The sequence below is a fragment of the Nyctibius grandis genome, chromosome 22, assembly GCF_013368605.1.
Source record: "Nyctibius grandis isolate bNycGra1 chromosome 22, bNycGra1.pri, whole genome shotgun sequence".
In the NCBI taxonomy this organism is placed as follows: Eukaryota; Metazoa; Chordata; class Aves; order Nyctibiiformes; family Nyctibiidae; genus Nyctibius; species Nyctibius grandis.
The window spans coordinates 4833274-4848416 of record NC_090679.1 but is presented as its reverse complement, the minus strand read 5'-3'; the positions used below and the strand labels follow the sequence as shown (position 1 = coordinate 4848416).

Sequence of the window (15143 nt, the reverse complement as noted above, 5' to 3'; positions counted from 1 at the left end):
GCCATATAGTCTCCAGTTCTATCTCCTCTCCTGCTGCTCTTCCAGATCGTCAAAAGCAGAAGGATAAGCACCGTTCTTGGTCATCCAAAAAGTTGCCTATGGAACCAAACCCGTCTTCATAATGAGAACGGCAGCTGAGCAAGACAGACAGAGGCAGCTGGTGACTGGTGTCAAGCCCAGGAGAAAAGCTGTCTTACTGCTGTCAGTCTGTGTAGCTCAGATGACCTATTACTTAGTGGTTCAAACAGCATCTAAGTACCAAGCAATTCAGCAAGAAAGGCTGCTTGGCCCCCAAATCATTTGACTTTCAAAAAAATGTAGATGCAAAAAACATTTACGTGAGGGGAAATCTTAATTTTAGATCTAAATTTGTTTCTGACAAGGTATTTTCAACTCATCTAAACTGTGATGTGGCTTTCGGGTTCTGCACTGATATGAGAGGTAACTAAGGCACAGGAGGCGTAACTAAAGAATTCACAGCAAGTCAACTCTGCAGACTGCAGCTTGTTTAGCAATTATACAACATAGGAAACTACAGGAATTTCAAAGGAGCAGCATCTCTTGGAGTCCTGTGCAACAGCTAACTCCCCCAAAACCCAAGTCATTAAAATGACAAGTCAAACAGGATTAAACCAGATGCACATGTCTGTTCTGAACTGATTACAAGCTCACTCCATCACTCCCAGGGTGTTTTACTGATTGACAGCATACAAAATGAAGGATGTTCAGGACTGACCCGATTCTCCTTGTTGACATACCTGTTATGACATCGCTTCATTACCGCCCAATCTTTTTCCCCCCACTTGGACACACTAATGAGAGAAAGATGCGTTTCAGAAAAGAGAGATTTTAGTATAAGAAGCAAAGTATGGCAGGGTTTCACCTGTGGCTCACTTCCAAAACATAACCCCCAATTATTTATAGGGAACAACTTTGCAAGCCAAGGCCAGGTTATGTCACCTTTACCAGCAATGACAGACAATGGCACATCTTATCCGAACGCAGAGAAAGCAAGCGGGCTGTGCAACTCTGTGCCCAAGCCCTGGCAATCACAAATTAAGCCAAGGACAAGCAGCAGCTAATCCCACCAGTTTATAGCTCTCCCACAATGAAAACTCCACACCAGTTACTGCTAATAGGGTGAGTTCTGGCATTCCAGGTGACCGTCTGTAACATTTATTAACCAGTCTGGAACAGAATAAGTACCTGCAAAGTCTTTGGTGTTGTTTTTTTTTTTTTTGTTCAGAACCTCTCCACGAACAGGTTCTTTTAAATTGCCGTTGACCTTTGAATACTTTAGCACGTAACACAAAAATTCTAAACTCTTTTGATGAGCAGCATAGCATGCCTGAAATGTTTCTTTCTCTATTCAGTTTTGTAGCCAGTAGTTTTTATGGATTAAAAATATTCTTCTTGAAAATACCTTAAAGTATTTCCTTAAGCTTTCTTCAGCCTACTGGAAGCATCACTTACACGGTCACCTTCAACTGCAATTCACCTGAAGTCCTTATCTCCTTGTGTTTCTCCATTTGTATGATAAAAAAAAAATAATTCTGCTGTCTCCTGGTGCAGCCTGGCCCTGTGAGCTCTGCCCCACACAGGGATGTGACACTGAGGCACTCAGTGTGGCTTCTCACTCATGCCCACTCGCTCTAACACACGCAAGTGTAACTTTTGCACATTGACTTTACTCCTGATGCAAATGCTTTGATTTAGTTTTTCTGAGTGTCTCTGAGCACAAGGTTGTCCCTTGCCTTGTGCTAAGGCACAACCACACAGGCATATAAAGCTTCATCTGCTCTCCAGTTGAGATTTTCAAAGCTCCAGTCTGTGGGTGGAATGATGTGTCATCTGCCAGGGCTGCGAGCTGTCTGTTAACGTGGGACAGTGTTTGAACATGAACACTTCTGAACTTCACCTCACAGGGCACAGGTGACGTGGGGACAAGATGGAATGAGCAGGGTCAGCAGCCTGCCATAGCCGTGTTTCTGCCCCATGCACCCGGTGATACCAGGATGCTTGAACGGCCCCACAGGAACATATTAGATAGAAGACATTAAAAAGATATGGTCTATTAAAAAAAAAGATACTGTACAACCGCAGAAGTTGACCTAGTCCACAGTCTGATTTGGGGGCCAGGAACCACGTATAGGGTGGCAAAGAGTTCTTGATAACACTGTAGGCTCTGAAATGAAACACCGTTACTAATGAAGTGTTTGGAGATCTGTGCATGGAAGGGCTGTCTTTCCATAGATACAGAAATTTGGAAGGTGCTATATACATAATCTCAAGCTACAGAGTGCATAGCTTTTTATCATTTCAAACTTAATCCAAAGATATCATAAAATCCTGCAGCTTTATGTTAACATACAACGTACAAACATCAAAGTCATAAATGATCCTACTTAACAGCTTTTTGTTTTTTTAAAGTGAAGTCTTTGGAAAAGGTTTTCTGGTGCCAACAGCCTTATTTATAGTTCCAAGAGCAAAAGAGCGTATGCTGACTTTTGATGGATGCATTCTGAACAGCCCGAGGCACGAGGGTACCACAGCCGCAGGGAAAGACCCGCTTTGCTGCTTGTATTCAGCACCAGCTCTGGAGAGTGAGAGAGATTGAGAGCTTTGTATAAAAAGCTTATGGCCACCAGAATTTGAAAAATTCTGTTAAAGCCTTCCTTTTTCATCAAGGCAAAAGTGGCAGGAAAGACGTTTAATAAGGAGGCTGGTGAATAGTTGCGTTAGTGCTCCTTTCCGGACAGGAACTCTGTTCTCAAGGGGGTGAAGAGTGAAGGAGTGTCTGAATAGCTTCAGGGGACTATTGGGAGGTATTTTTCCAAATGTTAAGCTTTGATGCCACCATGAGAGCTATACCAGAGCTGAAATTATAGCAGTCTCTAGGATTTTATTCTGATCATGCCTATGGACTTCTTTCTAAACCCATAGGTCTGTCGTCATCTTTGAGCTGCTACTGAACAGAGCTGGTACAAAGCTGTCCTTCAGCATCAGGTATTGTTTCCTCACCAGGAGGCACAGCATATGTCAGTAATGGAGTTGCAGGCAATGGAAAGATGCCTGCAGTAGTCACTGCTGAACACCTTATTATAGGGTGAAAGACTTCACAGCAATTTCATATACATGGTCCTTTTTTATTCCCAAATAGTGCTCATACCTCTCCTCACTGTTAGGAATTAACCTTAGCCTTTCTGAACCATGCTACTCCATTTTACAGAGAAGAAAACAACCAGAGTACACTATGAGCCAAATCTTCAAATGTATTCCAGTACCTGAAAAAGCAGATAGGCACCTGCTTGGATTTCAAGATGTGCCAGAGCTGGTTAGGTGTTCAAATGAGATAAAAGGCAACTGAAACTGCTCAAATACTTTTAGGGGAAAAAAAAAACCCATCTTGTCCAATGTGTGACTCTCTATATAAAACCATTTTGGATCCAAATCCCTTTGATCATGCAGACCTCAAAGGACATGTCCATGCTCACAGCGGGTGTCTGTAGCTCCCCAGGGATCAGTCCCCATCCCAGCTGCCCGAGCCCATCCATTCCCAGCTGCGGGCTCACACTTCACAGCCGTAGCCCCACGGCTCTGCTGCGGCACGTCAGCCCGAGCCAAGCGAGTCTGTCTGAAATCTGGGGGATGCAGAGAGCAGAGGGAGCCGGGGATAGCCAAAAGGATGTTTTCCTCAGGGGACCTTTCAACTAAGATCAGAGTTTCGCCAGGCAGCAAATCCGCTCTAAAGTATGTCTCAGCTTTTATTTTGCTTGAGAAAAACACCGAGAGGAGAAAGGCAGCCAGCCGGAGTAGCCTTTTATCATTGCCATGGCGACGAGCGTACACGGCAGGGCTGTGCGGATAACGCCAGAGGGAATCCTTGCACAGAAAGATTAATTAGTCAGCTCTGACATGGGATGTTACCTGCCTCTTTCAGACCCCCGCCCCAAAGACAAACAGGGGCTTTTGCTGGAGACCCCTGACAAAGTTGCTGTCTCACAACATTCGGCTGCACTGGGCTGGAGCTGACATCAGTCACAGCTGTCATAGAATAATTTGCTATAAATCGAGCAACTGACCCCAGACCAACTGCACTATTTTATTTTATTTTAAGATACCATATTTGGGAGCATCTCTTTTTCTAGAGATGAGGTTCTGCCAAAGCATCCAAAATAAGTAAATAAGTTTCTGCTAGTGAGAGCTTTGATTTGCAGCCCAGCTCTGCTCCGTGAAGGGCTGAGGCAAGCTGGGCAGTTGGAAGAGAGGTAATAATTCACTGCAGGGGACTGGGAACTGTTGGTGCAGACAATATTTTCTAAAAGCAGCAGCCGTGAGCTGCCACACTAGTGGCAGACAAGGTGCCACCCACATCTTCCCTTGGGGACACAGGCACAGGCTGAGCACCACACTGTGAGCGCACACCCGTCCTCTGCTGTGCTGGGAACCCAAGTGCGTCCTTCTCAATGGACTGAGATGGTTTTTCCCCTTCATTAGTGCACCCAGCAAGAAAAGAAGTCAGTCTGTCACCTGTCTGGGTGGGGAACCCGGACTGAATCTCAAATCCTAATGCAAAACAATCAGGCTATTGGGAGTTAATCACCTCCTAAGAGAAAGCGTTGGAAGAGAGCTCCGCAATAGTGCTCCTGTAGTTTTCATCCAACCGTGAGCCAAACAGTCACTTTATTTCAGCAGGTGAGAAATCCTACAGTGACACAAACTGGAAGCACAGAGCGTTTTTCCACTTTAGCTCACAACATGTGTCCGCTGCAGCTGTGCCCTTTCTCCTCCTCCTCTTCCTCTCGGGGCCGCTCAGCTGATGCACTGGGGGACGACCCAGCGTCACCACAGCAAACGCTTGCAGACAACCAGGGCAAACTCCTCCCTGAAACCTGGGCTCCCTTTAGCACCCTAAACTATATCTGTTGAGGCAAAACGCCCTGATTATCAGAAATAAAAATTACGGTGAACATCATATTGAAGACCAACAGGGTGAATCAGACTGGATGTAAGGGGCTGAAGCTGGCAGCACTAAGGTGCTGCAGGGAATTACTCAAGCACTGCAATGTTGAGGTGGCCTAACAAGACACACAAGTGGTTGATGAGTAGGTGAAACAAGTTGGGTAGGGAATAGCTGTTTCTAAGGAAGGAGTAACATGAATACACAACCGTCAATAAAGACATATTGAGTGCTGATTGCCATGACAGACGTATGCCAAAAATCCACACAATTAATTGACTTGTCTTTCTGATCTCACACTGGCTTTTAGTAAGCTCTTCTGAAATCTTTCCTACTGACTAACTCCATTTTTACCACAAAGACCTCTAGAATAGAAATACATAGAAGTGAAATTTCATCAGTTCGTATCATCATGAGATCCAGACTTCCATTGCTTTGTTCAAGCCCCAAATTCACAACTGGGACTGAAAATCAATCCAGATTGTAACTGGGCCACCTTCTGTCCATGGCTGGTTGCAGGTTACAGCCCTGACCCTGCTCTCGCTTCGAGAATCCTTCAGTCACAGCTAATAGAGTAAAACCCAGGGGAAAAGAGTTTTATTCACTGTTTAAATGTTTCAGTTGTCTATAGACAATTTGAAAATACAGGAAAAGTAAGAGTTTAAAAGGTAGCCGTTCCTGTGACTCTAGAAATAGAAATTATGAAGATTTGTTTAAAATAACCCATATCCCAAGACAAGTAGAAGTAGTAGCTTTGAAGTAATAGGTGGATGCTTTGATGATAACCAAATTTTTGTAACAGTATAAAATTTTTGCTTTGTTGTTCAAAAACACTGTTCAAATCCTGGGCACCGTAACATCATTTAGAATGATGAGTACCTTTTATCGAGAGTGCCATACCATTACTTTTTACTTTCTTATCAAAGTGCACATTTGAAATTTAATGCCAAAAGAATTGAATATACTGAACTTTCTTTACTGGTCAGACTGAAATCTCTACTCAAATAAAGAAATGAACGTTCAAGAAACCACCCTTTTGCAAACATCTGGTTATTTCTACAGTTAAGATAAACAAATCCCAGTATGTTTAAACCTTTCCTGTATTTAAAACATACTCCAAATGGTTCCAGGAGAGTGTAGACAGTGAACATTGAGTTCACCATTTGAGTATCTAAGCCTCTCACAGAGGGGCTGAGCACACGTGCTGCCTGATACACCGTGCAGGAAATCCCTTGTAGCCTCCTGATGAACGTGTTACACATACAAAACAGCAAATGACGTTTCAGTTGATCAAAACTCAAATCCAGCCTGGGAGGACTCCCAGACAGCCCCAGAGTTAACCAAGATGGAGACTTCCACATGCTTTCCTTCGCTGACACTACAATCAGCAAGCTATTTTAGCATGCGGCAGCAAGCGAGCTCGGTATTTTGCCATAACTGTGACAGACAGTGAATTTCTGAGACAGTCACTCTTTGGCTTCAGTTCCTTTTTTCCTCATGAATGTCTCCCTGTAGTGCCGGCAAAGAAAACCCACAGCTGATTAGCAGCTCTGCAAGCCATCAGCCTTATGAAAAATTGCCAACATGCTATTATTATTATACTGCATCTTCCCCAAAACACTAGTTACGGTAGATTTTTAATTTTAAGCATTCTTGTTGGCATGTGCTATAAGTTGTATTTTTAAATAGATGCTCTGGAGCATCTCAGGCATTCAGGTACTTCTGTCTGCAGGGCTGTAACACCCTGGGGAAGGGGAGAAGGGCTACACAGGCAACAGCAACAACTCAGGCACAAAACACTCAGAGTATTGTCTCCCAGGGGAGGAGATCATTCAGAAATACATTAGGTCTCCTCTCTCAATTTTCTGGATACATGACTGAGTAGGAAGAAGAGAACAGAGAGTATTTTTCTGGTTTGACTAATACTGGAAAGAATAAGTTTTTCCCTTTTAAAACAAAGTATAAACTTACCTTGCTAAAGGTGGTATTTGTAAGGTTTTGAAAATTCTATGGAAAACAGGCAATACCTCATCACTGTATAAGGATTTCATATGAAATATATGCCTGGTTCTCTGTGTTCAAGCACAGCAAAGGGAATCATCTCAGGGCTACGTGGAGTTTGAAGGCCAGAGGCACCCGTCAGACTCTGGCCAGTCCCACCTGACTGGGCTGTGGCGAAACGGGGAGTACGGCAGCAGGAACGAGCAGAGGCTGCCAAGGACGGAGATTGGAGAGGAGAAAAAAGGACTCCAAACTTTATCTGTCTCTATTTTTCTTCTCAGCAGAATACTTTTTTCCCCCGCTGTCTTAGATACAACGTGCCTGCCATCACGAGAAGGCACCTTGAACAGCTGGTAGCAAAACACAGTTGTCCTTAACACGGACATCACCAGCCCCAGGCTGCGGGAACGCGCGTTTCCTACCTCTGAACACACCACGGACCCTGTGCTTTGTACTAGAGAGTGCCTAAAGAAACATATAGTGCATATATTTACCCAAAAATTGAAGCAACACAACAGGCTACGAATAATCTACTGGTTTGTACTGTGTATGTGAGCAGCAAGATATGTATCTCAGTTTAAGGATGGCAGATGAGAACATGATGGATGTACAACCCCGGAGCGTACAGCCACCAACTATTTAAAACACGCAGCTGCGTGGGGACAGGGACACACATCAGCTAGAGCCGTTAGCAAAATCAGGCAGCAGCAAATGGCCTCCCAAGCCGTTCCTCCGAGTGCCACTGGCGGGCTGACCCCAGCTCCCACGCTGCTCCGCGCTCTCCTCTGCTCGCTCCCCACGCGCGTCTGTGGCCAGCAGGGAACGGGACCGGCTCTAACCAATTTAGTGCCTTACAGACCGCTATTGTTTCTGGCTACACCATTACTCTTAACTCCGCAATCTTTTCTAGATAGAAATCACTCCTCTCCTAGGCCTGCAAGCCCAGTCAGTGTTAGAGATCAAATATCTGCCTGGCATACGTTAGAGCTCTGACAGGTCTATTTATAACCTCACAAACAAACTGTCAACTCAAGCGGTCTTTGCTGATGCTAATCGAGCTATTTGTTAGCCTTCGGTATCTAAGTATAATTAGAACTCCTCCTAAAGCTGCAGCTAGTGTGAACCTCGTATCATCTCTATGTGGAAAGTAATATTTAAGAAGCAGCATGAGAAATCTTGAATGCGGCAAAAAAAAAAAAGAAAAAAAAAAGAAAAGAAAAGCAGATTGAAAGTCTCCCAAGCCAAGACATAATTTTTATGCCTGTTTTTTGAACGATTCTGTGATTTGGCATTAGTTTTAAACTGCAGTTCTGGATCTCACACAATCCTGTAACATTACATAGAAAAAGGGGTCGGAGAGGTAGGAAGGACTCGCGTTCACTTTACAACTCAGTAAACCCAAACACGAGTGGAAAGATTTCCTGAGACAGCAGCAAGTCGGGGCAGAGATGGAAGCAGCGACATAGGGCCCTGCAGTGGGGCCCTGCTGGGACCAGCGGAGCTGGGGCTCTCCCCACTGCAGCTCGGGCAGGGTCCTGCTGCCCCGGGCACCAGCGAGATGCCACCATGGCCCCATGGCCTGTTGGGTCCCCCCTTGGGTCTCCCCCACACACCGGTGCACTTGCAAGTGGCTGTGGTGGAAAATGCATGTCTGTGTAACAGTACCTGCAAGGGATGCACTGCCCAGTGCCGCCATCACCTTCCCACTGCCAGCAAAACGGAAACCAAACAGGGATTGCCCTTGCCTTTCATCTGGAATTTAAGATGTTAGGAAGGAAACACATACGAAGTTGGTTCAGATCTCTGCTGGGATTCTGTGAACTTTTGGATTTTTTTTTTTTTTTAACAGTTTGGACCAAATTTCAACTTCAACTCAGTACACTTGTGGGGGAGATAAACTTGGGATGTGGGAGGCAAGTGAAGACATTTAAAGACACATTCCTGAGCACACCCTGGGCCTCAGACGGAAAACTACAGATCAAGTAAAAGAGAGAACAGCAAGATGCGAGGTGTGTGAGGCGGCACATCTCAAAAATGACTGTTATTTCCCAGGATAACGTACAAACTCAGATCTAACCAGTAGTGCAACACGATAGATATTTACAGAAATGCAGCTCGTATATAGCCCCGCACAGCTGCCACGCAGTACAGCGCTTGGAGGAGCACTGATGAGAACACACACAACGTCTGGTTTTGACCCTGTTGCAGCCTCTAAAATGTTCCAGAGAGCAAGACACATGATTCCAGCATTAAAAACAGTCCTAAGAATGTTTTGTGTTTTTTTTTTCTTTTTAAATAATAAATGTAAATTCTTTCAAAAATCTGTTTCAGGACTCTGGTACTGCCTTGGAAAGTTTGCTGGCTTAGCAGGGTGGGGAAGGCGCAATCCATATAAGCTGACAGAAAGACTCCCTGTGGCTTCAGTGGGTTGGATCCAGTCCCTTAAATAAATAAGCAGTAGCACAGTTTAATAATGATGGAATCAAAAAACACCACACAGGAGTGGGGAACAGACTGCCTGGAATATAATTAAAATAAATTCAATTCAGCAAATAAAGCAACCAGATGACTCTTTATAGAATGGTGGGGACTGAGTGCCTATTTTTTGGTGCAAGGATTACTTTGCTCATTTGTTTGTTTTGTGTAACAGTTGACTTCCCATTAGCAGCCGCCTCCTATTTTATTTCAAGGGGTTTCTACAGTCTCATCAGTCTGTAAAATGTTCCCCAGTCCAGGACAGAGGTGTGATTACAACCGCTGTATTGCTCTGATTTACATCTTTATGACTCTGGCAAACCAAACTGTGGTTCACGGAGCAAAGAAAATTCAAAAATGTTTCAATTTGTTCTTTGCTTATAGAAAGTTCAGAGGAATTTGAATTACTGCACCAGACATGAACGTTAATAGACCATTCGTGAAGTGCTGTAGGCTGCTGGCGACACACTGCACCGTGGCAAACCCTGCTACATTTGAGCATAATTCAGAAAGATAAACTTGAAGCTGTAAAGTCTGTCCCTACTTTTATTCGTGGCTTAGCTAGTAAAGTGGGGCTGTCCTGGAGTGGGAGGTTTGACTGGGGTTGCAGCCCTTCCTGAGCACCTCCTGGGGTTCATGGCTCTCACCCTGGGTCAGCCTCCTGGGACATTCAAACAAGACTAAGCGTCGTGGCCCCAATCTCTTGCACATGTCAAATGTGCCCCTTGGGTTTCCAGAAAAGCCTCCAAGACAGAGTCCTGCTCCCCCATACAGGAGCCCGGCCAGGGTGCTGGTGCAGGCACCGGCTGCTGCTCCCACGCCCTGGGCAGAAGCAGCTCTGCGCCTTGCACTCACACCCCGAGCACCCAGACACGAGCCACGCAGCTAATGGCCAGTGGGAAATGTGGCACAAGTGATTTAAGAGCCATCACAACGTGAATCTGAAGGAGAGGCGGAGGCAGCCCCCATTTTCCAATGCAGATGATACTCTAGCAGGAAAAGCCTCTTTGCTCAAAACCCATCTCGTTCACCGCTTGCTGCCTACCCTGTGCAGGAGGTACTAGGCGTCCCGGCCCACCGGCCCCAGTCCATCCCCACAGAGCGTGATTCCCACACATTGAGGAAAATAAATGTGATCCCACCACTTATGCCAACGAGGATTTTTAATCTGGCTGGGTAGCGACTGCCACACTGCTTCCAGATCTAAGCTATTAAGTGTAGGTTCTTCTGATGCCCTCAAAGCTTCTTTATATTCCTGACAGGGAAACGATGCCTATTTCCTTACAAGTGTCCTAGACATTACTGTAACTCTTAAAGTCATTGTTTAACTTACAACAACAGCAGCACCATAAACTGTCACTCAGTGGCGCACGAAGCTCCCTCCTCCTGCTGTAGCCCTGAGCAGCAATGCCGCAAAGCAGCACAAAGTTGTTCCATTACAAGGAGCTTGGAAAGGGCAGGATGAACGAGCTGGGCTCTGCAGCTTCCTACGCACTGGGGCAAATTCTGCTGCTAGCACAAGGGCACAAACATAAACCTACAGGAACAGACGTATGCTGGATTAGCCCAGATTCAGATGTGTGCAAGAAAACCCAAACTAACTGGTTAGCAGAGCTGGTTAGCAGAGCTAACCAGTGCAATGCAATTTTCTCAATCCTCATTAACGTTAATCACCCACAAAAAAAGGGAGCAGGGCAGAAGTAAGGCAGAGAAAGCACATTTGAGGGCAAGGTGTGTTACGTTGGGAGATTTTTCTTACTTGGCTTTCTAGTCATGATTTGGTAAGATCAAGATTTCCTTAACAGATCCCCTGCCGTGGTACTGCATAGCTGTATCAGAGCCCTACAAACGGACAACTTCACCACACCGCACAGCTCCCATGCTCCAGAGAGGCCCATAAATGTCCTTATGGGCTCTCAGCCTGACTTAGGAGACCAACACTTCTACCATCCCTTGAATGTGCTCTGCAAAGCCGTGACCGGGAAAGGGTTCATGGTTTCCAAGGACTATGTTTTAGTATAAAGTTAGATCTCTCTTCACAGAGTTCACAAAGCCTTCGCCACATGATCGCACCCCTGCGGGCAGCACCTGCAAGGCCCTTTGACAGAAGGGAAAACTCTACTCTTTCTAGCAGTTATCCTGACTGCTCGTTTTGCAGAAGCCATGGTTGTGATTTATTGCATGTTAATGCTCCGTCATATGAACGACAATGTATTGCCAGATAACAGTCTTTGTCGTTTCTGCTTGGTTTTTGGCAGTTTAGGGTAATTTAGACAAAAAGGCACAATAAGAAAATAATTACCACAGCGACACTTCATCAGAAGTTCAAAAAACACCAGAAGAAAGGTGTCTGTGCAATACTATTTGGAATCTGCATAAGCCTCATGGAGTAAACAGATATTACTCTTAAGTAGGACCCAGGTTTTATCCCTTCAAAGGGGATGGAAAAGCTTTGGGAACAACCCTCTGGGCTGTAAGCAGCGAGGTTACCGTCTGCTGGAACACTGGGTTCTCCTCCAGTTCAGGAGTGAAAGGCGGAGAAAGAAGGAGGGAGGGAACCGCAGGAAGAGGAATGGATGGTCTCAAAATCGGGTAAAATTATTCTTCTGGAGAACGGGCTGCACCTCTGCTACAGAGTTCTTGTTAAATCACTATTGCAGAAATAGTCACTAATTGTACGTTCATCATTCTGTGCTCAGCATGAGCGGCTGGGACTTCATTTGTAAAATGTTGAGTACTCAACAGCGTCAGCTGAAGTCGACGTGAGCTGTGCTTTGATCCTCTAAAGCACTACAAAACAGGGTGTCACTTGAGAAGTGAGGCCATGGGTGTTCCCCCTGCACGGCTGAGCTTGGCGTGCTGGTGGCCCGTGTGATCACGGTCTCATCGCGCTGGAGTGCTGTCAGGATAAACACATTCGGGTTTATAAAGCACAGGGTGCTACAGTGATGGACAGCTCGGGAAAGTGAACGCATAAATTACCTACTCATGCTTTTGGAAAACATTTTTCTATGGCATTTGTGAGACTTCAAACTGACCATCCACATTGGAGGTTGAGCTACAGATGCCCTGAGCTATAAATACACATGTTAAACACACCAAAGATTTTCTCTCCAAACAATATACCTCCAAGCACAGCCCAGCATCCTGGGAAGGTAACAAGGCTCTCACAGGAGTTTTGCTGCTCTACAGAAATCAGCATTAATCCCTGTCCGGAACCTGCTCCAGGTTAACCCTTGGCTGGCAGCTGCCGCAGGTGGGAAGAAACACCATTCTCAGCCACTTTCTCCTCAGCAGCATGCCGATTTCTCATGAACCGTTAGAAAACTCTCAAAATAATGTTCCAACCTTGTGTTAACCACGATGGTGGTACAGCCTTGAACCAACCGCGAGAGCTTGGGCACTGCAGAGTGATAAACTGGGAGAGAGAGTCTGTCACCTAACAACATGCAGAAGGTTTAACACATTTCCAAACTACAGATGGCATTCCTCCTACTCCTCCTGCCTTCCCTTGCGCAGGGCACACAGGTAGGTGGTTTACCCTCACCAGGTACAAACGGAAGCATGAGAAAGCACCCTTTCCAATACAGTGAGCTTTCACTTGTTACCCTTCATATCCCAATTCGAGTATGGGCTTGTTGCAGTGAAGAAGGTCAGAATGCTCGCCTGGGAATGCAGCTGGGAGACGCTTCTAAAGGGACAGGAGGAACGTGCTGGGTGTCCGTGCAGCCACTCATCCCCACCACGCAGCCTGGGAAGGGAACCTGCAGGCCCTGGGAGAAAGGATTGTAGAGGGAGGCTGAAAAGCACAAGACAGAGCACAAAGGTGGGAAAGTTTCTCCTGTGCCCTTAAAACATCTCAAAGCATTTCACCATCGTTTTTACTAGATTTTGCAAAATACTGGAATTCTTTTTACCCACTTCCGACATATCTATTTTTGTTTCCGTACAGATGTATCTAAGGATTTTTGGAACATATTTCTGTCCTTCAGGCATGTTTTTCAGACAGGAACAGTAAACAGAGCTCTTTCCAACCTCAGCCAGCCCAAACGCTGTTCCCAGCCTCTGACAATACGCACCATATTTCTCCAGTTCTTTGCTTTGTTCCTTTATTTAAAATATAGCAACAATAAATATACATTTTATCAAAGTCACGGAGAGCACCTGAGAGAGCCCTGTTGTCATGGCACCTCCAGGGACTTGCCATAGTGAGGGTAGAGACACTTCTGCTGGGCAAAGCAATGACAGCTTCAGGGAACTCGTGTTTAACAGATCAAAATGCCTTAAAGCGTCTCTGCCCTCCTGTGTAAGATGTTTTTTCACTAAAAGTTGGGTTTGTATAAAGTGGATGTTACATACATTAATAATCCCAACATGTTTGCAGCACAAGCCACCCAGTGACACAGTGCTCCGAGCAGAGCACAGGTAGGATGTCTTTTTTGAGCTGGCTGAAATTTGTTTTTAGTAAGAGAGTTGTTTATCAGTTTTACTTTTAAGTCGATCTCCAAAATTTCTAGGTGTTGGTTTGTATTTTTTTTTTAAGAAAAAACATTCTAGATTCAGGTACAAAATACAATTTCAGGCTAAAACACACTAGAGCGAGTTTAGCCTTTTCTGCCAAGAAGCTGATAGCTGGAAGCTGAAATTGTCACACGGGCAAGAGAAGATGCAGGTACGGGTCCCGATCCTGCCTCCTTCAAACCAAGGTCTCAGCCCAGACACTGCCAGGCCGTTGCTCTGGTTGCCTCACACCCTCGTCTTTCTCCTTTAATAAAACCTGTTTTGTCTCAGTTTCATGCTTATGTGAAACAAAAGAAAACGCTGCAAAATATTCTCAAATCCCACTGTACAGCTGAACACATTCCCCACCAATCTTCTGTGGTTTACAGGTCTTGAGATGAGATGGTTCGTATGTGGAGATTTACAGGACACAAGGAAGCCAGGGGAAAGTGACACAGTGCCAAGCAGAGCCTTAGGAAGAGCCCACCGGACACGGTGTCGCTGTGACCACCAGCCACTGCCAGAAGCTCAACCAAAGAAAGTGCTACTCATCATCTCCTGCACCTTCTGCCTCCTGCCCCAAAGCTGAGCAGCTCCTGGACAGAGCACAGAACCGAAAGTCAGACGCTCTCAAGCTGCAGGACTAAAGCCTGCTACGGAAGAGGAGTTCATTTACTATGTTTGAAAAAATGGATTTTGCACTTTCCCAGTGACAAGGTAAGAAACACGTATCAATAAGGCAAAAAAATTGTTTTGACATCTTCTGCTCCTCCCTAATGGAGCTGCAATAAGAGGCAGCCCAGCAGGCTCACCGGCCTCGGCCTGCCGCCTGCCCAGCGTGCTGGCCTCAGCAGCACAGTTCCAGGACTATTTGGGAGTGCAAAGCTACTGGTAAAAATACAGGGGGACTAAGAAGCAAGTGGCTTCTTAGACACCGTGTAGGTTACAGTGTCGGTTGCAGCAGTGTAGGTTGCAGCAGCTCCACAAGCAGTGACACAACTTGCATTTCCCTGGGTTCCCCTGACACAAGCAACCTCTGCTTCTCATACAGAGATGTACAATTACAATTATTCTATGAAAAAAAATTTTGAACTACATTATTAGAGGCAGGAAGAGATATCACTGTCACTATGCAACACAAATTACATAGAGAGAAAAAAGAAAAAAACAAAAGAGACCTTTGTTACACGTCTCTGAAGCTTTGAGT

The 15143-nt window shown here is 45.4% G+C and overlaps 1 protein-coding gene across 2 annotated transcripts in view; it reads right to left on the bottom strand.

Annotated features, from left to right (window-relative positions):
* The window catches only part of KCNIP1 (potassium voltage-gated channel interacting protein 1), a 259487-nt gene that overhangs the window by 222899 nt on the left and 21445 nt on the right, over positions 1–15143 (bottom strand). The window contains exon 2 of one of the 2 annotated variants that reach the window (XM_068417191.1): positions 7325–7333. The exons of the other annotated variant lie outside the window; for it this stretch is intronic. Coding sequence (XP_068273292.1) covers positions 7325–7333 — 9 coding nt within the window. The remainder of the gene's footprint in view (positions 1–7324; positions 7334–15143) is intronic. 2 annotated transcript variants of the gene reach the window in all.